The 27,118-nt window shown below is 45.3% G+C and overlaps 1 protein-coding gene across 1 annotated transcript in view; it reads left to right on the plus strand.

Annotated features, from left to right (window-relative positions):
- The first annotated feature begins 383 nt into the window (after nucleotides 1-383).
- Nucleotides 384-27,118, plus strand: part of dcc (DCC netrin 1 receptor) — a 584,728-nt gene continuing 557,993 nt past the window's right edge. The window contains exon 1 of the mRNA XM_090191568.1: nucleotides 384-961. Within this exon, the coding sequence (XP_090047694.1) occupies nucleotides 874-961 (88 nt within the window). The 5' untranslated portion in view covers nucleotides 384-873. The remainder of the gene's footprint in view (nucleotides 962-27,118) is intronic.

Consider the following 27,118-nt stretch of genomic DNA (forward strand, 5'->3'; position numbering starts at 1 on the left):
CATTAACCCACTAGGCTAAAACAACAGTCTGACACATATCTTCACATTGATTTCCCTGTCATGTTTTCAAACTGTATACTATTTGAGCTATACATTATTTCCTAGATTGGTTGGATAATTGTGCATAAATCTGAATAGTTCACAATCACAACTATTCCCCATAATATGTATTACTTTCTTTTGACTCAATACTTCCTCTCGGTCTCTCTTTATCATTGGTAAAAAATGTAATATCCTAACTTCCAGAAGAAAGTCAAATAGATTGATTTGTTCCACCACTCGGTGAGGGTGGCATGACCTCATGACTCTGGAGAGTGGAGATGAATCGTATTTATAGTTCTTAATTCGACCAGAGATGGCAGGCGAGCTCTCTCATTCCCCTCAACCAGCCTGGAATCCCAGCTAGAACACCCCGTTGATTCCATAGTTCCATCGATCCTGCATACGCTCCAGTCCGTTCCAGTGGAGTTTATCCCACTCCACTCTTTACCCCCAACACCGTTAGATCAATGAATTCGCGTACCCATCTCCTCTCTCTCACTGGTCTCCCACAGTGAACCGCTGGACAGCTCCCGTTACGAGTATTCGGAGCCTGCGTGTTCTTTCCCAAGTCTTGGGGATTTCTACCGCGTTACGCTTTGGAGCCTTTGCGCAGAAAAAGATGGTGAACTAACGGTTTTAGTTGTTGCTTCTTAACTTGGAAAGTTATCACCGCCGTACCTGCTTTTTGTTGCTATTGTATTGGGAGATTTTCTTTCGAGCAACCGGTTCCGTACGCACGGCGTTAACGAACTGATTCGTGCGTTGTGTGGTTTTTAGAGAAGGATTTTTTGTGATAGTGGGACTAGTGTCGCTCAGCGGTGAAGCGCAATCATGGAGGGATCATTTGGATGTATTTGGGCGAAAAGACTTTCGGTATTTGTCTGGTTATGCTATCTCGCCGGCGATTCAACATCATATAGTAAGTCTCTGATTAAAACATATTTCAATGTCGAAACATGTCAACTATGCGGGTGTGCATGCGCACCAAAAAAAAAGAAGAGAAGCTGTGTTGTGTGTTGCATACAAATGTATTTCGTTGACACATCGGCTGTAGGCTATTGCTGGAGGTAGGCTTCCATTGGATGCGTAGTGGTCTTGGTACTGTTGAGGAGAAGCCAACAGCTTGACGCTTGACTTTTACTCGGTTTTATGAAAAATGTTGCTACCTTTTCAGGCTGTTTAAAATGTTCCTGCATATCTTAGTCTATGTGTTTCACGTAGCCTAATTACTTCTCGTTGTATTATTTTACAACCCTGTTGATTTGCTGATTGGCTATAATGAAATAACTCTGAATTAGCAATTTGCACCTGATCGAATCTATTATCTCTCTTTCTCTCTCTCTTTCTCTTTCTCTCTCTCTCACTCTCACTCTCTCCTTTTCTCTCTCTCTCTTTCTCACTCTCTCTCCTTTTCTCTCTCTCTCACTCTCACTCTCACTCTCTCCTTTTCTCTCTCTCTCGCTCTCTGTGTGTGTAGGTAGAATAATATATCTGAACCTCTATATTTAAACTTCACAATAAAATGTGTTATAGTAACTATATAACATTTTTAATTGATGTGCATTGAGCGAATACCGTGTATTTGTGTCAATAGGTCACCTGCTTGAGCCTAGTAGACTGAGTATGTAAATCTACCCACATGTAATCAAGCTGATCTAGGCTGGTCTACTGCCTATATAGCCTCTTGTACTCAACTAGTGGCATAGCCTTTATCCTACCCGCCCGCCCAGACACAAAACACATCCATAGTCCTTACTCGTCATTATACACTAGTACAGCGTTATTACGAGGTCAAGGACTAGCAGGTGGATTCCTCCTAGTATAGTACTGAGCGTTAGTGATTTTTTTAAGGTCGGTTGTGTTTCGGTTAGACATTAAATGCACTGTGCATTATGTGGGTTGAATGCTGTGACATCGTAGAATTAAACAAGTAATAAATACACGTCCCCATGATGGTGTTGACTTCCCCCATTACTGCTCATCACTTACTTAACCATCAGTTATTCACATGACTTTTAACTTGAATACTATATTTCCAGTTGTTGTGTATTATTACATGTGTTTTGTTAGATGAATTTAGTATTTCATCACAAAGTCATCATCTCCTCTCAAAAAGATCTATTCAAAGTAAAAGCTTCATTTATTGATTGATCTGAATAATAACTATCAATCACTTAGATCATGATTCCCCAAACTCGGTCCTGCCCCCCCCCCCCCCCCCCCTCCCCAGCACCACACAGCTGATTCAAATAATTAAAGCTTGCTGATGAGTTGGTTATTTGAATCAGCTGTGTAGCGCTGGGGGGGGTGGGGTTCCCCAGGACTGGAAGCCCCTGATTTAGATCATGTATTTTTAAGTAGAGATACCTTGCGAAGAAACTGTTATCCATCCCCTCTTGGTCCTGCATTCTTCTGTCTCTTTTATGTAGCAGGCGTGAAAGAAACACGGACTGGACAGGTGCACAATGGATTATGCTCATTGTTGTTGATTGACACATTTCTTCTGCAGTAAACTATGTAGAATAGTTGCCTGTTGGAAACTACAACTCCATGCTACATTGCACAGTTCTGGCTTGATCTGATTAATCTATAGAGAAACTACAACTCCCTTCTACATTGCACAGTTCTGGCTTGATCTGATTAATCTATAGAGAAACTACAACTCCCTGCTACATTGCACAGTTCTGGCTTGATCTGATTAATCTATAGAGAAACTACAACTCCCTTCTACATTGCACAGTTCTGGCTTGATCTGATTAATCTATAGAGAAACGGAACAATGTGCGCAGTTAGATCAAAGGGATTTGTTTTTTTACAAAATATAATTCAAATAATTTAACTGATTTTGGTCAATTAGTTGTTTAAAAAAATAAAAAGAACCAAATTGTTGGTTGATCGCTCAGCACTATCTTCTAGACTAGTACTGTAGAGACTGGTAATCTGGGGACTGGTGGGTACCTCCTAGACTAGTACTGTAGAGACTGGTAATCTGGGGACTGGTGTGTACCTCCTAGACTAGTACTGTAGAGACTGGTAATCTGGGGACTGGTGGGTACCTCCTAGACTAGTACTGTAGAGACTGGTAATCTGGGGACTGGTGGGTACCTCCTAGACTAGTACTGTAGAGACTGGTAATCTGGGGACTGGTGGGTACCTCCTAGACTAGTACTGTAGAGACTGGTAATCTGGGGACTGGTGGGTACCACCTAGGCAATTGACACACAGTGAGAGAGGGTGTCTCAAATAGGGTGTGTTAGAGAGGGCCGTCTCCACATAAAGTACTGCAATAATATCTTGTTTGCATTTTTGATTACCCTTTATATTTGAGGTCCATGTCAAATAATTCAAACAAACCAAAGTGTTATGTGCTGGTAAAGCAGCTGACATCAGTGAAGAGCAGTGTTTAAATCCCTCTCTCTGAATGCAGCTAACATCAGTGTTTAAATCCCTCTCTCTGAATACAGCGGACATCAGTGTTTAAATCCCTCTCTCTGAATACAGCGGACATCAGTGTTTAAATCCCTCTCTCTGAATACAGCGGACATCAGTGTTTAAATCCCTCTCTCTGAATGCAGCTGACATCAGTGTAGAGCAGTGTTTACATCCCTCTCTCTGAATGCAGCTGACATCAGTGTTTAAATCCCTCTCTCTGAATGCAGCTGACTTCAGTGTAGAGCATTGTTTAAATCCCTCTCTCTGAATGCAGCTGACATCAGTGTAGAGCAGTGTTTAAATCCCTCTCTCTGAATGCAGCTGACATCAGTGTTTAAATCCCTCTCTCTGAATGCAGCTGACATCAGTGTTTAAATCCCTCTCTCTGAATGCAGCTGACATCAGTGTTTAAATCCCTCTCTCTGAATGCAGCGGACATCAGTGTAGAGCAGTGTTTAAATCCCTCTCTCTGAATGCAGCTGACATCAGTGTAGAGCAGTGTTTAAATCCCTCTCTCTGAATGCAGTGTTTAAATCCCTCTCTCCGAATGCAGCGGACATTAGTGTAGAGCAGTGTTTAAATCCCTCTCTCTGAATGCAGCTGACATCAGTGTTTAAATCCCTCTCTCTGAATGCAGCGGACATCAGTGTAGAGTAGTGTTTAAATCCCTCTCTCTGAATGCAGCGGACATCAGTGTAGAGCAGTGTTTAAATCCCTCTCTCTGAATGCAGCTGACATCAGTGTTTAAATCCCTCTCTCTGAATACAGCGGACATCAGTGTTTAAATCCCTCTCTCTGAATGCAGCTGACATCAGTGTTTAAATCCCTCTCTCTGAATGCAGCTGACATCAGTGTTTAAATCCCTCTCTCTGAATGCAGCTGACATCAGTGTTTAAATCCCTCTCTCTGAATGCAGCGGACATCAGTGTTTAAATCCCTCTCTCTGAATGCAAAGGACATCAGTGTAGAGTAGTGTTTAAATCCCTCTCTCTGAATGCAGCGGACATCAGTGTTTAAATCCCTCTCTCTGAATGCAAAGGACATCAGTGTAGAGCAGTGTTTAAATCCCTCTCTCTGAATGCAAAGGATATCAGTTTAAATCCCTCTCTCTGAATGCAAAGGACATCAGTTTAAATCCCTCTCTCTGAATGCAAAGGACATCAGTGTAGAGTAGTGTTTAAATCCCTCTCTCTGAATGCAAAGGATATCAGTTTAAATCCCTCTCTCTGAATGCAAAGGACATCAGTTTAATTTTGTCTCTCTGAATGCAGCTGACATCAGTTTAAATCCCTCTCTCTGAATGCCACTCTTAATCAAGTGTCATGAGTAGTCAGGTCATGAACTCACAGTAAAGCTCAGGGCTTTGACAATGACCGAATGAATGACTGTCTCCCTTTGCCCATCTCAGTAGTCCTCATGCTCTGGTGTTTTTAGTACACTATGCGGTTTACTACGGTCAAGGACAGGATTGGGATGGACCAATTAGGAGTCCCTTTATTGAGCATAACAACAGAATCACGCTGTGTATTTAGTATTTATTAGGATCCCCATTAGTTCCTGTGAACGCAGCTGCAACTCTTCCTGGGGTTTATTATGGATCCCCATTAGTTCCTGCCAAGGCAGCAGCTACTCTTCCTGGGGTTTATTACGGATCCCCATTAGTTCCTGCCAAGGCAGCAGCTACTCTTCCTGGGGTTTATTACGGATCCCCATTAGTTCCTGCCAAGGCAGCAGCTACTCTTCCTGGGGTTTATTATGGATCCCCATTAGTTCCTGCCAAGGCAGCAGCTACTCTTCCTGGGGTTTATTACGGATCCCCATTAGTTCCTGCCAAGGCAGCAGCTACTCTTCCTGGGGTTTATTAAGGATCCCCATTAGTTCCTGCCAAGGCAGCAGCTACTCTTCCTGGGGTTTATTATGAATCCCCATTAGTTCCTGCCAAGGCAGCAGCTACTCTTCCTGGGGTTTATCATGGATCCCCATTAGTTCCTGCCAAGGCAGCAGCTACTCTTCCTGGGGTTTATTAAGGATCCCCATTAGTTCCTGCCAAGGCAGCAGCTACTCCTCCTGGTGTGACATGACGCCCCCCCCCCCCCCACCCGGTGGTACAATACCACAATATTACAATACCACAATACCACAACATTACAATACCACAATATTACAATACCATAATACCACAATTTAAACAATACCACAATTTAAACAATATCACAATACCACAACACCACAATATTACAATAGCACAATACCACAACATTACAATACCACAATATTACAATATTACAATACCACAATACCACAATTTAAACAATATCACAATACCACAACACCACAATATTACAATAGCACAATACCACAATACCACAACAACACAATATTACAATATTACAATACCACAACACCACAATATTACAATACCACAATATCACAATACCACAATATTACAATACCACAATACCACAATACACCAATTGATTGTGTGTGCAGGAGAGTGATATATCCTCATTAGTTGTGTAATCTAGAGAGTGAAGATATCTTCATTAGTTGTGTAATCTAGAGAGTGAAGATATCCTCGTTAGTTGTGTAATCTAGAGAGTGAAGATATCCTCATTAGTTGTGTAATCTAGAGAGTGAAGATATCCTCGTTAGTTGTGTAATCTAGAGAGTGAAGATATCCTCGTTAGTTGTGTAATCTAGAGAGTGAAGATATCCTCATTAGTTGTGTAATCTAGAGAGTGAAGATATCTTCATTAGTTGTGTAATCTAGAGAGTGAAGATATCCTCGTTAGTTGTGTAATCTAGAGAGTGAAGATATCCTCGTTAGTTGTGTAATCTAGAGAGTGAATATATCCTCATTAGTTGTGTAATCTAGAGAGTGAAGATATCTTCATTAGTTGTGTAATCTAGAGAGATATATATCCTCATTAGTTGTGTAATCTAGAGAGAGATATATCCTCATTAGTTGTGTAATCTAGAGAGTGAAGATATCTTCATTAGTTGTGTAATCTAGAGAGATATATATCCTCATTAGTTGTGTAATCTAGAGAGAGATATATCCTCATTAGTTGTGTAATCTAGAGAGAGATATATCCTCATTAGTTGTGTAATCTAGAGAGAGATATATCCTCATTAGTTGTGTGTAATCTAGAGAGTGAAGATATCCTCATTAGTTGTGTAATCTAGAGAGAGATATATCCTCATTAGTTGTGTAATCTAGAGAGATATATATCCTCATTAGTTGTGTGTAATCTAGAGAGTGAAGATATCCTCATTAGTTGTGTAATCTAGAGAGATATATATCCTCATTAGTTGTGTGTAATCTAGAGAGTGAAGATATCCTCATTAGTTGTGTAATCTAGAGAGATATATATCCTCATTAGTTGTGTGTAATCTAGAGAGTGAAGATATCCTCATTAGTTGTGTAATCTAGAGAGAGATATATCCTCATTAGTTGTGTAATCTAGAGAGAGATATATCCTCATTAGTTGTGTGTAATCTAGAGAGTGAAGATATCCTCATTAGTTGTGTAATCTAGAGAGATATATATCCTCATTAGTTGTGTGTAATCTAGAGAGTGAAGATATCCTCATTAGTTGTGTAATCTAGAGAGAGATATATCCTCATTAGTTGTGTAATCTAGAGAGTGAAGATATCCTCATTAGTTGTGTAATCTAGAGATAGATATATCCTCATTAGTTGTGTAATCTAGAGAGAGATATATCCTCATTAGTTGTGTGTAATCTAGTCTCATCTGAGGTAGCAGGCAGCAGAAACACAGTCTTATTTCTCCCAGATCTGCTAAATTCCTGACATCCATGTCATATTGGCTGGTTTAATCTTCTCCGCAAGCTGCTGCAGCTTAATGATTGGACCAGCCTCTCTGTAGACACACAAGCTGAGTCCCAAATGGAACCCTCTTCCCTCTATCAGGGCTCCTGCCTGAAACTTTTTCAGTTGGTGGCACTAGTACATGATTTTTGTCACAAAAAAAAAAAAAAAAAAAATTTGGCCTCGGTGTCACGCGTTAGGAAAACAATTTAATGAGCTTTATGAAGTCATTCACAGTGCTTTAGATTACTGGAGACGACAGGCTTATCAATAAATACCTTATTTCATCTTCTGACATGTCCAAGCAGGAATTCATGATTCAAGACATTTTCTTTGACGTGCAACCTAATAACAAAATCACGAATTCTGACAAGGTATTGTTTTTAAAAATATTATACTGTTAAAACAGGGCTCCATAATTATCTGAATTTTGTTGTTTGTTGTTCATGAATTTGTCTACATCTTTTATGTTTGCATAATATCATACCCTCATTTATTTTGGGGGGGATAATTCACCACAAGAGGAGGGAAAACTTAGCTAGATCGCTAACATGAAATGTAATACACAGTGTCAATAGTCCTGTATTTATCCAACACTAATGTCCTAACACTAATGTCCTAACACTAATGTCCTAACACTAATGTCCTAACACTAATGTCCTAACACTAATGTCCTAACACTAATGTCCTAACACTAATGTCCTAACACTAATGTCCTAACACTAATGTCCTAACACTAATGTCCTAACACAACTGTTGTGGCCTGCTATCCTATGCACTGGCGATGGCTGATGCACATTTTTTGCTCCGTATCTCAAAACCATGTCAAATAATGTGGCGGCAGGTAGCCTAGTGGTTAGAGTGTAGAGGTGGCAGGTAGCCTAGTGGTTAGACTGTAGAGGTGACAGGTAGCCTAGTGGTTAGAGTGTAGAGGTGGCAGGTAGCCTAGTGGTTAGACTGTAGAGGTAGCCTAGTGGTTAGAGTGTAGAGGTTGCCTAGTGGTTAGAGTGTAGAGGTTGCCTAGTGGTTAGAGTGTAGAGGTTGCCTAGTGGTTAGAGTGTAGAGGTTGCCTAGTGGTTAGAGTGTAGAGGTGGCAGGGTAGCCTAGTGGTTAGAGTGTAGAGGCGGCAGGGTAGCCTAGTGGTTAGAGTGTAGAGGTGGCAGGGTAGCCTAGTGGTTAGAGTGTAGAGGCGGCAGGGTAGCCTAGTGGTTAGAGTGTAGAGGTGGCAGGGTAGCCTAGTGGTTAGAGTGTAGAGGCGGCAGGGTAGCCTAGTGGTTAGAGTGTAGAGGTGGCAGGGTAGCCTAGTGGTTAGAGTGTAGAGGTGGCAGGTAGCCTAGTGGTTAGAGTGTAGGGGCGGCAGGGTAGCCTAGTGGTTAGAGTGTAGAGGTGGCAGGGTAGCCTAGTGGTTAGAGTGTAGGGCCGGCAGGGTAGCCTAGTGGTTAGAGTGTAGGGGCGGCAGGGTAGTCTAGTGGTTAGAGTGTAGAGGCGGCAGGGTAGCCTAGTGGTTAGAGTGTAGAGGCGGCAGGGTAGCCTAGTGGTTAGAGCGTTGGACTAACAACCGCAAAGGTAGCAAGTTCAAATCCCCGAGCTGAAAAGGTACAAATCTGTCATTCTGAACAGGCAGTTAACCCACAAATCCGTCATTGAAAATAAGAATTTGTTCTTAACTGACTTGCCTAGTTAAATAAAGATAAAATGTTGGTTGTAATATATAAAAAAAAACAATATTTCCCCAGAGCACACGTCGAGCCAGAGAGAGTGGTTCGCTCATCACAGCAAAACAGGGTTAGTCAGACACTTACAGCAATCATGAGAATAATACACTGTTTGACTAAATCGTGGTTTTAGCTGCCCACTTTTGAGTGAGGTGACCATTTAATGAATATTCAGCTCGTACTGATTCGACCAATTGTTTTTCCTCACACAGCCAAGTCAAAGGGTCACAAAATGGTCGCAGTCTGGAGCCTTTTGATAAGGGCCTAATGCGCTCTCTCTCTCTCTCTCTCTCTCTCTCTCTCTCTCTCTCTCTCTCTCTCTCTCTCTGTAAAGGGGCTGAATAATTTTGCACGCCCAATTTTTCAGTTTTTGATTTGTTAAAAAAGTTTGAAATATGCAATAAATGTTGTTCCACTTCATGATTGTGTCCCACTTGTTGTTGATTCTTCACTAAATAATACAGTTTTATATCTTTATGTTTGAAGCCTGAAATGTGGCAAAAGGTCGCAAAGTTCAAGGGGGCCGAATACTATCGCAAGGCACTGTATGTGTGTCAGTTTCAGGTGAGATGTTTAGATTCCATCCCTCCCTCATCCCTTTCCTACCTCCCTCACTCCTCCATCCTCCCTTTCCCTCCTCCCTCCTCCCTTTCCTCCATCCATCCTTTACCATGCTCCTCCTCCTCCTTCTCCCTCTAAGTGAGACCAGACATCTTGCCGCCTCTACAGGGAGGATGGAGGAAGGAGGGAGGGAGGGATGGGAGGAGGGAGGGAGGGAGGAAGGAGGGAGGGAGGAGGGAGAGATGGAAGGAGGGAGGAAAGGGAGGAGGGAGGAAAGGGAGGAGGGAGGAAAGAGGGAGGGAGGGATGGGAGGGAGGGAGGGAGGGAGGGAGGGAGGGAGGGAGGGAGGGAGGGAGGGAGGGAGCGAGGGAGCGAGGGAGGGAGGGAGGGAGGGAGCGAGGGAGCGAGGGAGGGAGGGAGGGAGGGAGGGAGGGAGGGAGGGAGGGAGGGAGGGAGGGAGGGAGGGATGGTTATGATATATATAAAAACATATGATGCCTGTAAACAGTGAGATCAATAACAGAGCCATGATAATGTAGGTTCACTCTCCCTAATTGCATAGTGGGTCTGGCTAGTAGACTATCTTTATTTAGCTGAGATTGACTAGGAAAGGAAAGATGTCTGGTCTCAGTTAAAGATTGACTAGGAAAGGTGTCTGGTCTGGTCTCACTTAGAGATTGACTAGGAAAGGAAAGATGCCTGGTCTCAGTTAGAGATTGACTAGGAAAGGAAAGATGTCTGGTCTCAGTTAAAGATTGACTAGGAAAGGTGTCTGGTCTGGTCTCACTTAGAGATTGACTAGGAAAGGTGTCTGGTCTGGTCTCACTTAGAGATTGACTAGGAAAGGAAAGATGCCTGGTCTCAGTTAGAGATTGACTAGGAAAGGAAAGGTGTCTGGTCTGGTCTCACTTAGAGATTGACTAGGAAAGGAAAGATGTCTGGTCTCACTTAGAGATTGACTAGGAAAGGAAAGATGCCTGGTCTCACTTAGAGATTGACTAGGAAAGGAAAGATGTCTGGTCTGGTCTCACTTAGTGTAATGCAATGGAAAGCAATTATATGTTGCTCTTGTTTACAGGTAGCCTGCAGGACACAAGTGCAGGTAGTTGGTTAGATCCTGTTCTATACTTCTTATGCTACATACTGTATGTCAAACTTACATACAGCATAGAACATACAACATGTCATGTACAGTTAAAGGCGGAAGTACACCGTAGCCAAATACAATGAAACTCAGTTTTTCACAATTCCTGACATTTAATCCGAGTATAAATTCCCTGTTTTAGGTCAGTTATTTTAAAAATGTGAAATGTCAGAATAATAGTAGAGAGAATGATTTATTTCAGCTTTTATTTCTTTCATCACATTCCCAGTGGGTTTGCATACACTCAATTGGTATTTGGTAGCATTGCCTTTAAATTGTTTAACTTGGGTCAAACATTTGGGTAGCCTTCCACAAGCTTCCCACAATAAGTTGGGTGAATTTTGGCCCATTCCTCCTGACAGAGCTGGTGTAACTGAGTCAGGTTTGTAGGCCTACTTGCTCGCACACACTTTTTCAGTTCTGCCCACAAATTTGGAAGACCCATTTGCGACCAAGCTTTAACTTCCTGACTGATGTTTTGAGATGTTGGTTCAATATATCTACATAATTTTCCTCTCTCATGTTGCCATCTATTTTGTGAAGTGCACCAGTCCCTCCTGCAGAAAAGCACCCCCACAACATGACGCTGCCACCCCCATGCTTCACGGTTGGGATGGTGTTGTTCGGCTTGCAAGCCTCCCCGATTTTCCTCCATACATAACGATGGTCATTATGGCCAAACAGTTCTCTTTTAGTTTCATCAGACCAGAGGACATTTCTCCTATAAGTACGATCTTTGTCCCCATGTGCAGTTGCAAACCGTAGTCTGGCTTTTTTATGGCGGTTTTGAAGCAGTGGCTTCTTCCTTGCTGAGCGGCTTTTCAGGTTATATCGATATAGGACTCGTTTTACTGTGGATATAGATACTTTTGTACCCGTTTCCTCCAGCATCTTCACAAGGTCCTTTGCTGTTGTTTTGGGATTGATTTGCACTTTTCGCACCTAAGTACGTTCATCTCTAGGAGACAGAACACGTCTCCTTCCTGAGCAGTGTGACGGCTGAGTGGGCCCATGGTGTTTATACTTGCGTACTATTGTTTGTACAGATGAACGTGGTACCTTCAGGAAATTGTTCCCAAGGATGAACCAGACTTGTGGAGGTCTACAATTTTGTCTCTGAGGTCTTGGCTGATTTATTTTGATCTTCCCATGATGTCAAGCAAAGAGGCACTGAGTTTGAAGGTAGGCCTTGAAATACATCCACAGGTACACCTCCAATTGTCTCACATTATGTCAATAAGCCTATCAGAAGCTTCTAAAGTCATGACATCATTTTCTGGAATTTTCCAAGCTGTTTAAAGGCACAGTCAACTTAGTGTATGTAAACTTCTGACCCACTGGAATTGTGTTACAGTGAATTATAAGTGAAATAATCTGTCTGTAAACAATTGTTGGAAAAATGACTTGTGTCATGCATAATGAAGATGTCCTAACCATCTTGCCAAAACTATAGTTTGTTAACAAGAAATTTGTGGATTGGTTGAAAAACAAGTTTTTATGACTCCAACCTAAGTGAATGTGAACTTCCGACTTCAACTGTATAAATAACATAAACATTGAATTAAATGAGGCTTTATTTTGTATATGTGTTCTGCTTTAAAGTGTTCTCAGGGCCTTGGAGCATTTCACAATGGAGGGAGGAGGGAGAAGGAGGAGGAAGAGCATGGTAAAGGATGGATGGAGGATAGGGAGGAGGGAGGGATGGAAGGAGGGAGGGAGGAAAGGGAGGATGGAGGAGGGAGGAGGGAGGAAAGAAGGAGGGAGGAGGAGGAGGAGCATGGTAAAGGATGGATGGAGGAAAGGGAGGAGGGAGGAGGAGGGAGGGATGGAAGAGGGAGGGAGGAGGGAGGGAGGAAAGCGGGAGGGAGGAGGGAGGGATGGAAGAGGGAGGGAGGAGGGAGGGAGGAAAGCGGGAGGGAGGAGGGAGGGAGGAGGGAGGGAGGAAAGAGGGAGGGAGGAAGGAGGGATGGAGGAGGGAAGAGGGAGGGATGGAAGGAGGGATGAAAGGGAGGAGGGAGGGATGGAAGGAGGGATGAAAGGGAGGAGTTAGGAAGGAGGGAGGGATGAAAGGAGGGAGGAAAGGGAGGAGGGAGGGATGGAAGGAGGGATGGAAGGAGGGATGAAAGGGAGGAGGGAGGAAGGAGGGAGGGATGGAAGGAGGGAGGAAAGGGAGGAGGGAGGAAGGAGGGAGGAAAGGGAGGAGGGAGGAAGGAGGGAGGGATGGAAGGAGGGAGGAAAGGGAGGAGGGAGGAGGGAGGGATGGAGAAGATGGATGGTAGAGGATGGTGGAGGGAGGGAGGGAGGGTGTTGGATGGAGGGAGAGAGGATGGAGGGAGAGAGAGAGAGAGAGGATGGAGGGAGGATGGTGGAAGGAGGGGGATGGATGAAGTGCAGTGCAGGGAGCCTTGGGCATGGTGCATCACTAATCTTTATAAGTGGCTGTACATTTCACACCACTGTACAGAAGTGTGTGTGTGTGTGTGTGTGTGTGTGTGTGGGGGGGGGGGGGGGGGGGGGATATTTCACGGCCAATGGCTGTTCTTTGCTCAGTGGTTTCAGGAGGCTCCATCGAGCTACTATGAATATTTATAGCTTTAGCTTCAGTAAACACTCTCATCTGGGCTCAGATTAGGGCTGGGACAATTACTGTATAACCGTGTAACTCACGGTTACGGATGAAGAATGTCATGAAAATAAAATGACTGTCATAACCGTTTCAGACGGGACGGCAGGGGCTTTGTGCGGTTGAGTCCGTTTCTGCTGTAACATGGACTACAGTAACAGGGACTACAGTAACAGGGACTACAGTAACAGGGACTACAGTAACATGGACTACAGTAACATGGACTACGGTAACATGGACTACAGTAACATGGACTACAGTAACATGGACTTCAGTAACAGGGACTACAGTAACATGGACTACAGTAACATGGACTACAGTAACATGGACTACAGTAACAGGGACTACAGTAACATGGACTTCAGTAACATGGACTTCACTAACAGGGACTACAGTAACATGGACTACAGTAACAGGGACTACAGTAACATGGACTACAGTAACATGGACTTCAGTAACAGGGACTACAGTAACATGGACTACAGTAACATGGACTACAGTAACAGGGACTACAGTAACAGGGACTACAGTAACATGGACTACAGTAACATGGACTACAGTAACATGGACTTCAGTAACAGGGACTACAGTAACATGGACTACAGTAACATGGACTACGGTAACAGGGACTACAGTAACATGGACTACGGTAACATGGACTACAGTAACATGGACTTTAGTAACTTGCACTACAGTAACATGGACGACAGTAACAGGGACTACAGTAACATGGACTTCAGTAACATTGACTTCACTAACAGGGACTACAGTAACATGGACTACAGTAACATGGACTACAGTAACAGGGACTACAGTAACATGGACTACAGTAACAGGGACTACAGTAACATGGACTACAGTAACATGGACTACAGTAACATGGACTACAGTAACAGGGACTACTGTAACATGGACTACAGTAACATGGACTACAGTAACAGGGACTACAGTAACATGGACTACAGTAACAGGGACTACAGTAACATGGACTACAGTAACATGGACTACAGTAACATGGGCTACAGTAACAGGGACTACAGTAACATGGACTACAGTAACATGGACTACAGTAACAGGGGCTACAGTAACAGGGACTACAGTAACATGGACTACAGTAACAATGACAGCGGTTATTAAGATGACAGCGGTTATTACGATGACAGCGGTTATTGCGATGACAGCGGTTATTAAGATGATAGCGGTTATTACGATGACAGCGGTTATTAAGGTGACAGCGGTTATTAAGATGACAGTGGTTATTACGATGACAGTGGTTATTACGATGACAGTGGTTATTACGATGACAGCGGTTATTACGATGACAGCGGTTATTAAGATGACAGTGGTTATTACGATGACAGCGGTTATTAAGATGATAGCGGTTATTACGATGACAGCGTGACAGCGGTTATTAAGGTGACAGCGGTTATTACGATGACAGCGGTTATTACGATTGCAGCGGTTATTAAGATGACAGTGGTTATTACGATGACAGTGGTTATTAAGATGACAGTGGTTATTACGATGACAGTGGTTATTACGATTACAGCGGTTATTAAGATGACAGTGGTTATTACGATGACAGCGTGACAGCGGTTATTACGATGACAGTGGTTATTACGATGACAGCGGTTATTACGATGACAGCGTGACAGCGGTTATTACGATGACAGCGGTTATTACAATGACAGCGGTTATTACGATGACAGCGTGACAGCGGTTATTATGATGACAGTGGTTATTACGATGACAGCGGTTATTACGATGACAGCGTGACAGCGGTTATTAAGATGACAGCGGTTATTACGATTACAGCGGTTATTATGATGACAGCGTGACAGCGGTTATTAAGATGACAGTGGTTATTACGATTACAGCGGTTATTAAGATGACAGCGGTTATTAGGATGACAGCGGTTATTAGGATGACAGCGTGACAGCGGTTATTACAATGACAGCGGTTATTAGGATGACAGCGGTTATTAGGATGACAGCGGTTATTAGGATGACAGCGTGACAGCGGTTATTACAATGACAGCGGTTATTACGATGACAGCGGTTATTACGATGACAGCGGTTATTACGATGACAGCGGTTATTACGATGACAGCGGTTATTACGATGACAGCGGTTATTAAGATGACAGCGGTTATTACGATGACAGCGTGACAGCGGTTATTATGATGACAGTGGTTATTACGATGACAGCGGTTATTACGATGACAGCGGTTATTACGATGACAGCGGTTATTACGATGACAGCGGTTATTGCGATGACAGCGGTTATTAAGATGACAGCGGTTATTAAGATGACAGCGGTTATTACGATGACAGCGGTTATTAAGATGACAGCGGTTATTAAGATGACAGCGGTTATTGCGATGACCAGGGAGAGAAAGCCCGGAGGCAGCCAGGAGGCACGGTCTCATCAAGGTGTCTCGCTGTCTCTGGCTTTTCCAAAGTATAACTCGGTCAGATGAAGTTTAGCTAAGCCACTGCAGTCCGTTAAATGTCATAATTTTATTGATTTACAACTTTGGTACAGTAATCAAACATTTGTCCCTAAATTTCGAACAATTGGGTCTGTCAACTCAAGGAAAAACAACATATTAAAGAGGACACGCTCACATACTGGTGAATCCATTCAGGAGGTTAAATCCTATATTTATCTTGATTTACTTACTGTACTTCCTGTACTTCCTGTACTTCCTGTACTTCCTGTACTTCCTGTACGGGTCAAATTGAACATCAACGGTTTAGACCGAATCGAATATTAACCAAATATAGACATCTTCCCCATGTGTAGGTTAAATTATAGAAGATGTGTATGAGGCTTTAATTAAAATCATGTTCCTCCCTTTCGGACCAACATGCGCTTGTGTTATTAATTACTAACCAAGAGAAAACATCAGAAGCTACTTTGGTTGAGGAACAATGTACAAACTATGAATGTGATACGTGGTTGTCCCACCTAGCTATCTGGAGATGAATGTACTAACTATGACTGGTCCCACCTAGCTATCTGGAGATGAATGTACTGACTATGACTGGTCCCACCTAGCTATCTGGAGATGAATGTACTGACTATGACTGGTCCACCTAGCTATCTGGAGATGAATGTACTGACTATGACTGGTCCCACCTAGCTATCCGAAGATGAATGTACTGACTATGACTTGTCCACCTAGCTATCTGGAGATGAATGTTCTGACTATGACTGCTCCACCTAGCTATCTGGAGATGAATGTACTGACTATGACTGGTCCACCTAGCTATCTGGAGATGAATGTACTGACTATGACGGGTCCACCTAGCTATCTGGAGATGAATGTACTGACTATGACTGTTCCACCTAGCTATCTGATGAATGTACTGACTATGACTGGTCCACCTAGCTATCTGAAGATGAATGTACTGACTATGACTGTGATATGTGGTTGTCCCACCTAGCTATCTGAAGATGAATGTTCTGACTATGACTGGTCCACCTAGCTATCTGAAGATGAATGTACTGACCATGACTGGTCCACCTAGCTATCTGGAGATGAATGTACTGACTATGACTGGTCCACCTAGCTATCTATACTGGGGTGGAGAGACACGGAGAGGGGGGTAAGGACTGAGATAAAGGAGAGATCTCTCTTGGTCAGGGATCAACAAGCTATGGTCTCTCTTGTGTCAGGGGCCAACAAGCTATGGTCTCTCTTGTGTCAGGGGCCATCAAGCTATGGCCTCTCTTGTGTCAGGGGCCAACAAGCTATGGTTTCTCTTGTGTCAGGGGCCAACAAGCTATGGCCTCTCTTGTGTCAGGGGCCAACAAGCTATGGTCTCTCTTGTGTCAGGGGCCAACAAGCTATGGTCTCTCTTGTGTCAGGGGCCATCAAGCTATGGCCTCTCTTGTGTCAGGGGCCAACAAGCTATGGTCTCTCTTGTGTCAGGGGCCATCAAGCTATGGCCTCTCTTGTGTCAGGGGCCAACAAGCTATGGTTTCTCTTGTGTCAGGGGCCAACAAGCTATGGTCTCTCTTGTGTCAGGGATCAACAAGCTATGGCCTCTCTTGTGTCAGGGGCCAACAAGCTATGGTCTCTCTTGTGTCAGGGGCCAACAAGCTATGGCCTCTCTTGTGTCAGGGGCCAACAAGCCTCCTTGGGGGACTGCTTAGAACTATTGAACTGACTTCATTATAGTCAGTTAACTATTTCAGGGACTGGCCAGCAACATCCCGGGGAACTGGTACAGGTCCACAGGCCGTAGGTTGAGAAACATTGATCTAGACCACAATCCAAAACGTTGTAATCTATCAAGTACACTTGTAATTGTTTAATTCTCCAGGCATTAACACAGACAACACAGTGATTGTATGAATGAACAGCTTGACAAGTAACGTGGTTAATTAATTCACCTGCGTATTTATGTAAACACTGTGGAATAGAATAATGTGTTGTTGGTTGAAAGTGTTCGTATTTAATTTCCAACGTTAACATAATCACAGATCTTATCGGTCAGATTACATTAGGGGGGGGGGGGGGAGCATACGGCTGAGGGAAGATATAAAGAGATAGGATCTGCACCAAATAGCACCCTATTCCCTATATAGTTCAATACCTTTGATTTGATCCCCAAGGGTCTGGTCAAAAGTAGTGGACTTTGTAGGGAATAGGGTGCTATTTGGAATGCACTCAGATATATATTTCTTGGTTGATACACATCTGTTGTATTTATTGAAAACAGAGGTTGTTGCAGTGTAGTACGCAACTTTATTATTTATTCATCTCGCTGGCCGACTACACCATCCATCCACAAAATCACAGCAGCTGCCAAGAAGTAAGACACTGAAAGAAACATATGGCTTCCCCCCTAGCCATCACCTTGAGGATGATATGTTGGCTGATATCTCTGTCTGTCGGTTTGTCACAGGTGCTTGCTAGAGTGTTTGAGTTGATATGATTCTCACACACACACACAGAGGGCTGCTGAAATACATCCCAGCTGATGGTGCGATGCCGATGGACAATGAGCATTCTCATGGTCCACTGCTGAAATCATCCCTATCTCCTCCTCCACCTCCTTAACTTCCTCTTCCTCCTCCATCCCCTCACCCTCCTCTTCCTCCTTCACTTCCTCCTCTTCATCTACCTCCTCTTCCCTCTTCTCTTCCTCTTCCTCCTCCTCCTCTTCCTCCTCCTCATCTTCCTCTGCCTCTTCCTCCTCATATTCCTCACCCCCCCTTATCATCTACCTCCTCCTCTTCCTTCTCTTTTCCTCTTCCTACTCATCCTCCTCTTCCTCCACTTTCTCCTCCTCTTTCTCCTCTTCCTCATCATCCTCATCATCTTCCTACTCTTCCTCTTCTTCCTCCTCTTCTTCCTATTCCTCATCATCCTCATCTTCCTCTTCCTCCTCCTCCTCCTCCTCCCTCCTATCATCTCTATCTTTTATTCACTTGTCTGTATCTCTGTTTTAGAGAGACAGCCTGCCACCCACCCCACACTGCCACCCACCCCACACTGCCATCTACCCCACACTGCCACCCACCCTACACTGCCACCCACCCCACACTGCAACCCACCCCCCACTGCCACCCCACACTGCCACCCCCCCCACACTGCAACCCACCCCACACTGCCACCCCCCACTGCCACCCCACACTGCTACCCATCCCAGCCCACACTGCCACCCACCCCACCCCACACTGCCACCCACCCCACACTGCCACCCACCCCACACTGCCACCCATCCCACCCCACACTGCCACCCATCCCACCCCACACTGCCACCCACCCCACACTGCCACCCATCCCACCCCACACTGCCACCCATCCCACCCCACACTGCCACCCATCCCACCCCACACTGCCACCCCACACTGCCACCCACCCCACACTGCCACCCACCCCACACTGCCACCCACCCCACACTGCCACCCACCCCACACTGCCACCCACCCCACACAGCCACCCACCCCACACTGCCACCCCACACTGACACCCACCCCACACTGCCACCCCACACTGCCACCCACCCCACACTGCCACCCACCCCACACTGCCACCCACCCCACACTGCCACCCACCCCACACTGCCACCCCACACTGCCACCCAACCCACACTGCCACCCACCCCACATTGCAACCCACCCCACACTGCCACCCCACACTGCCACCCACCCCACACTGCCACCCATCCCACCCCACACTGCCACCCCACACTGCCACCCACCCCACACAGCCACCCACCCCACACTGCCACCCACCCCACACTTGCCACCCCACACTGCCACCCCACACTGCCACCCACCCCACACAGCCACCCACCCCACACTGCCACCCACCCCACATTGCCACCCATCCCACCCCACACTGCCACCCACCCCACACAGCAACCCACCCCACACTGCCACCCCACACTGCCACCCACCCCACACTGCCACCCATCCCACCCCACACTGCCACCCATCCCACCCCACACTGCCACCCACCCCACACTGCCACCCATCCCACCCCACACTGCCACCCATCCCACCCCACACTGCCACCCATCCCACCCCACACTGCCACCCCACACTGCCACCCACCCCACACTGCCACCCACCCCACACTGCCACCCACCCCACACTGCCACCCACCCCACACTGCCACCCACCCCACACAGCCACCCACCCCACACTGCCACCCCACACTGACACCCACCCCACACTGCCACCCCACACTGCCACCCACCCCACACTGCCACCCACCCCACACTGCCACCCACCCCACACTGCCACCCACCCCACACTGCCACCCACCCCACACTGCCACCCCACACTGCCACCCAACCCACACTGCCACCCACCCCACATTGCAACCCACCCCACACTGCCACCCCACACTGCCACCCACCCCACACTGCCACCCATCCCACCCCACACTGCCACCCACCCCACACAGCCACCCACCCCACACTGCCACCCACCCCACACTTGCCACCCCACACTGCCACCCCACACTGCCACCCACCCCACACAGCCACCCACCCCACACTGCCACCCACCCCACATTGCCACCCATCCCACCCCACACTGCCACCCACCCCACACAGCAACCCACCCCACACTGCCACCCCACACTGCCACCCACCCCACACAGCAACCCACCCCACACTGCCACCCCACACTGCCACCCACCCCACACTGCACACACCCCACACTGCCACCCACCCCACACTGCCACCCACCCCACACTGCCACCCACCCCACCCCACACTGCCACCCACCCCACACTGCACACACCACTGTCAATCCATACCTGTCTGCCACACAGAGCTGTGATTTAGGCTCTGCTGGGAAGACAATCAGTGGTCTGTGGAGGTGAGAAAGAACTCCGTACGTCTGCTACAGTGCCCACATAACACAATACGTTAGGCATTTCTAGACTAGGGTGTCCTATAGATCTACCAGCAACAAATATCTACATTGTTTTTGTATTCACAAACTGAACTGATTGAAAACTACTTTAGAAACTACAGATTTCTCACCAAACTTTATTTTAAACCAGTTATTCTATTTAAAAAAAAAAGTGTACTAAAAGTAACAGCATAACCGTGGCTAAACGGGTTCTGTTGTGTCGTCTAGCGGCTGAATCGTTATTGACTCTTGGCACGTCCGAGGGCCATGTCAGTTACTCACTCGGCTCCACTGGAAGTATTGGCTGGCTGTGCCCTTTGCCAAGACACCGATAACCATAATGCCCCTTTTTAAGCTGGAAGCCACAGTTTATCCATGGACTGGACCTTTTGGGTCGTAATCCGGCTCCAGCTGGAGACATGAGAGGTCGTTTGGCAGACACGGATGTAAGTCAAAGCACTGTCCTTAAACTCAGCGAGGAGAAGATTGGCCTCTCGCTACGAGTTTCTTGTTGTTGCGGAAGTTAGGTAGATCTGCTCATGCTAACTTTGTATCGCTGAATCTACCTTTGGGAGAGGTGTCGTAGATGTGGGTTACTGTATGCTGTGCCTGTTGACACGATAGGTGGTGCATTTAGTGTTTTATTTTGTTGTTGTTATTAAATGCTTGTCTTTGTTTCGTATGAATGTGACACTGCCCATTGCTCCATTGGGAGATAAAAGGAATACGTTTGTTTTATCCAAGTTGTCTATTTAGGTTGGCTTCTCTCTGAAGAAAGCCTCTCATTTACAGTGGCTTCTCTCTGAAGAAAGCTTCTCATTTACAGCGGCTTCTCTCTGAAAGAAGCCTCTAATTTACAGTGGCTTCTCTCTGAAGGAAGCCTCTAATTTACAGTGGCTTCTCTCTGAAGAAAGCTTCTCATTTACAGTGGCTTCTCTCTGAAGAAAGCTTCTCATTTACAGCGGCTTCTCTCTGAAGGAAGCCTCTAATTTACAGTGGCTTCTCTCTGAAGAAAGCTTCTCATTTACAGCGGCTTCTCTCTGAAGAAAGCCTCTCATTTACAGTGGCTTCTCTCTGAAGAAAGCTTCTCATTTACAGCGGCTTCTCTCTGAAGAAAGCCTCTCGTTTACAGCGGCCTCTCTCTGAAGAAAGCCTCTCATTTACAGGGGCCTCTCTCTGAAGAAAGCCTCTCATTTACAGTGGCCTCTCTCTGAAGAAAGCATCTGTTCTGATTTAAATTGACTTCAACCCCAAGTAATCAGCGCTGTGTGCTGAAAAGGGGAAGGGGTCAATTAAGAGAGAGAGAAAGAGGGAGGGAGAGGGAGAGAGAGAGAGAGAGAGACAAGGGACAGAATAACAAGCAGATCATGCAGGCAGCACCACATGTGGCGGGATGGGTCGGTCTGTTGAAATAAATAAAAAGGCAAGCTGATGACAGGAGACGGTGAAAAGACCCTTCACTTTTCAAAGGGGTTAGCTCTCATTACCATGACAATCACCACTCTCTCACCACCCATCTGTCCCCTCCCCCCCCACATATCCCCCATCCCTCACCCATCTGTCCATGGCTGAGTAGAGAAGGAATAGGTAGATGGCAGGGGGTTGATAGTGTGTGTGTGTGTGTGTGTGTTCCTCCCTGCTGTCTCGGTGCTCCAGGCCTCCTCGGGCAGGCAGGATGAAGTGATGAGGTCATGCTTGTTCTCCTCCTCCTCCATCAGTCAACACGCTGGCCTTTTATTGAAGCCTTTAATGCTAATTCTCACAGCAGATTATTAACAACGGGGCCTGAGCATGAGGTTCATGTATCTGCTGCTGCTGCTGCTGCTGCCGACACTTAATACATAGTCAAATGTAGTCTTGCAGCACTAGTGGAGAACATCCTTGGGTTCAAACACTATTTGAAATCCTTCAAATGTTTTTTTTTTTTAATCTTGGCTGGGATTGCCAGATGGGGGTGGTGTTTGGACTTCTTTTGTGACTGTTACGTTGGTTCCATTGGGCCAGGTAAACTCCATCAAGCACAAATATATTATTTGAAAGGATTTCAAAGAGTAGTTGAACCCAGGTCTGGTGGAGAAACAGCGAGCAGGCGTTTGCAAGAAGACACAAGTTAACTTGGTATAGGTGGTTGTGGTGTCTGTTGACAGCCATGATATCATCGGCTGGGATCACTGGCTAAACCAGGCGAAAATGCTCATAGGCTGGAAACAGTTTGGTGGAATTACCCATGCATGTATAGCCATTCCCCTTTGACTCTGTCTGGTGTGATTTTCACAGCCTAAGTAATGGCTCTCTGTACAGGCTGTGAACTCATAATGCTGGGGGATCATAATGCTGGGAACTCATAATGCTGAGGGATCATAATGCTGGGGAATCATAATGCTGGGAACTCATACAGCTGGGGGATCATAATGCTGGGAACTCATAATGCTGGGAACTCATAATGCTGAGGGATCATAATGCTGGGGAATCATAATGCTGGGAACTCATACAGCTGGGGGATCATAATGCTGGGAACTCATAATGCTGAGGGATCATAATGCTGGGAACTCATAAAGCTGGGGGATTATAATGCTGGGAACTCATAATGCTGGGAACTCATAATGCTGAGGGATCATAATGCTGGAGGATCATAATGCTGGGAACTCATACAGCTGGAGATCATAATGATGGGAACTCATAATGCTGAGGGATCATAATGCTGGGGAATCATAATGCTGGGAACTCATACAGCTGGGGGATCATAATGCTGGGAACTCATAATGCTGAGGGATCATAACGCTGGGAACTCATAAAGCTGGGGGATCATAATGCTGGGAGCTCATAAAGCTGGGAACTCATAATACTGAGAGCTCATAATGCTGGAGGATCATAATGCTGGGAATTCATAATGCTGGGAACTCATAAAGTTGGGAACACATAATTCTGAGAGCTCATAATGCTGGGGGATCATAATGCTGGGAACTCATAAAGCTGGGGGATCATAATGCTGGGAACTCATAAAGCTGGAAACTCATAATGCTGAGAGCTCATAATGCTGGGGGATCATAATGCTGGGAACTCATAAAGCTGGGGGATCATAATGCTGGGAACTCATAAAGCTGGGAACTCATAATGCTGAGAGCTCATAATGCTGGGGGATCATAATGCTGGGAACTCATAAAGCTGGGAACTCATAATGCTGAGAGCTCATAATGCTGGATGATCATAATGCTGGGAACTCATAATGCTGGGAACTCATAAAGCTGGGAACACATAATGCTGAGAGCTCATAATGCTGGAAGATCATAATGCTGGGAAATCATAAAGCTGGGAACTCATAATGCTGAGAGCTCATAATGCTGGGGGATCACAAAGCTGGGAACTCAGAATGCTGGAGGATCATAATGATGGGAAATCATAATGTTGAGAGCTCATGATGCTGGGGGATCATAATGCTGGCAACTCACAATGTTGAGGGATCATAATGCTGGGAACTCATAATGCTGGGGGATCATAATGCTGAGGGATCACAATGCTGAGGGATCATAATGCTGGGAACTCATAAGGCTGAGGGATCATAATGCTGAGGGATTATATTGCTGGGAACTCATAATGCTGGGAGCTCATAATGCTGAGGGATTCCACCTATTCATAGTTTTTAATGGTGGGCAAACCCTGCACCCCTGTCAAGGGGCTGTTTCCCAAATGGGACCCTTTTCCCTTTAAATTGCATTACTTTTTACCATAGCACTTATGAGTTTGGCCTACGGACTCAAAAGTGGTGCACTATAAAGGGGATGAGGTGCCCTTTGGGACTCCAGCTGTCCGTAGTGTAATTCCAACTCTGCCCTCCTGCTCAGCAACCTGATAACAGTTCTCACTCACACACACACACACACACACACACACACTCATTCACTCACTCACTCACTCACTCACTCACTCACTCACTCACTCACTCACTCACTCACTCACTCACTCACACACACACACACACACACACACACACACACACACACAAACGCATTGGGACCCCTCTTCCCCAACAGATGATGATAGCTGCATACGTGACCGCTTCTTTGTAGCAGGTCCGTGGATCTTCCCGAGGGTCATTATATCTCCTAAACAACCAGACCCCATGTGGACAGGAACACATGTTGATGTAGGTTGTCAGGTCTCCCCATTTTTAAGTGACGCCTGGTGCGTTAATGTGTTTGCGTCTCATTGGTTACACACACTATATTATTGGTCACATGTTTGGTAAACAACAGGTATAGACTAATAGTGAAACGCTTACTTACAGACCCTTCCAATAACACAGAGAGATATATATGTAGAAGATACACGATTGAGTAACGATAACCGATTCGATGTGCAGGACGTACGAAGTAATTGAGGTAGATACACTGCATGACCAAAAGTATGTGGACACCTGCTCTAGTCGAACATCTCCTTCCAAAATCATGACCATTAATATGGAGTTGGTCCCCCTCCCCTTTGCTGCTATAACAGCCTCCACTCTTCCTGGAAAAGGATTTCCACTAGATGTCGGAACATTGCTGCGGTGACTTACTTCCCATTCAGCCACAAGAGCATCAGTGAGGTCAGGGACTGATGCTGGGCGATTAGGCCTGGCTCGCAATCGGCTTTCCAATTCATCCCGAAGGTGTTCGATGGGGTTGAGGTCAGGGTTCTATGCAGGCCAGTCAAGTTCTCGACAAACCATTTCTGTAGGGACCTCGCTTTGTGCACGGGGGCATTGTCATGCTGAAACAGGAAAGGGCCTTCCCCCAAACTGTTGCCACAAAGTTCGAAGCACTAGAATCTTCTAGAATGGCATTGAATGTTGTAGAGTTGAGATTTCCCTTCACTGGAACTAAGGGACCTAGACCACCACACCTAAACCGGCCCCTACGAGGCGAGCCTCTGTCATTCCCAAACACTGCAGTCCACATCCTTTCAGGAACCGGGACAGGTTAAACAAAAATACAGTGACGTGAATACCATTAACCAGCTAACTAGCTAGCCAGCCAAATAAAATCAGGCCTGTATAAAGTTGCAATGGGAGGGTATATTACTGGATACACGTATACATTGTGGTATAATTCAAAGATTGTATGTAATCTATAATGCTGAGATGAGACATCTAGTGGCTATTTAGGGTACTTCAGAATACCACAGGTGTACCACAGGGGTGTAATTATCTCTGGCCCTCTACTTCAGAGTATCACAGTGGTGTAATTATCTCTGACCCTCTACTTCAGATTATCACAGGTGTGTAATTATCTCTGGCCCTCTACTTCAGATTATCACAGGGGTGTAATAATCTCTGACCCTCTACTTCAGATTATCACAGGGGTGTAATTATCTCTGGCCCTCTACTTCAGATTATCACAGGGGTGTAATTATCTCTGGCCCTCTTCTTCAGATTATCACAGGGGTGTAATTATCTCTGACCCTCTATTTCAGATTATCACAGGGGTGTAATTATCTCTGACCCTCTACTTCAGATTATCACAGGGTGTAATTATCTCTGGCCCTCTACTTCAGATTATCACAGGGGTGTAATTATCTCTGGCCCTCTACTTCAGATTATCACAGGGGTGTAATTATCTCTGGCCCTCTACTTCAGATTATCACAGGGTGTAATTATCTCTGGCCCTCTACTTCAGATTATCACAGGGGTGTAATTATATCTGTCCCTCTACTTCAGATTATCACAGGGGTGTAATTATCTCTGGCCCTCTACTTCAGATTATTACAGGTGTCTGTAATTATCTCTGTCCCTCTACATCAGATTATCACAGGTGTCTGTAATGATCTCTGTCCCTCTACATCAGATTATCACAGGTATCTGTAATTATCTCTGTCCCTCTACATCAGATTATCACAGGTGTCTGTAATTATCTCTGTCCCTCTACATCAGATTATCACAGGTGTCTGTAATTATCTCTGTCCCTCTACATCAGATTATCACAGGTGTATGTAATTGTCTCTGTGTGGCTTTATACTGTATGAAAGGATTAAAGAAGATGAATTTATGTTAAAAATAGAGACAACCTCTGAAAGATGAACCTAAATATAAACCAACAATGTAGTGAATAACATGTTGTTTAATATGAGGGTTTCAGCATGAAATCTCCTTTATATTTTTCAATATAAACTTGTATGTAAATATGTATCTATGTATTTGCTGTCAATGTTTTGGCGCCAAACTGGTGGAAGTTATGAAAAAAAAAGTAATAGTTGGAAGAGTTTTTGCGGAGTTAATTGAAAACAATGCCATTGTTGATTAGATGCTTTTCATTTTTATTTTTTTAATTAGGCTATTTTGTCTTGAACCATCTGGTCTATGGTCTTGAGCCCTATGGGTCCTGGTCAAAAGCTCTAGATAGGGAATAGGGT

This window comes from Oncorhynchus mykiss, chromosome 12 (genome assembly GCF_057628025.1).
Source record: "Oncorhynchus mykiss isolate SJ-2025 chromosome 12, ASM5762802v1, whole genome shotgun sequence".
Classification (NCBI taxonomy): domain Eukaryota; kingdom Metazoa; phylum Chordata; class Actinopteri; order Salmoniformes; family Salmonidae; genus Oncorhynchus; species Oncorhynchus mykiss.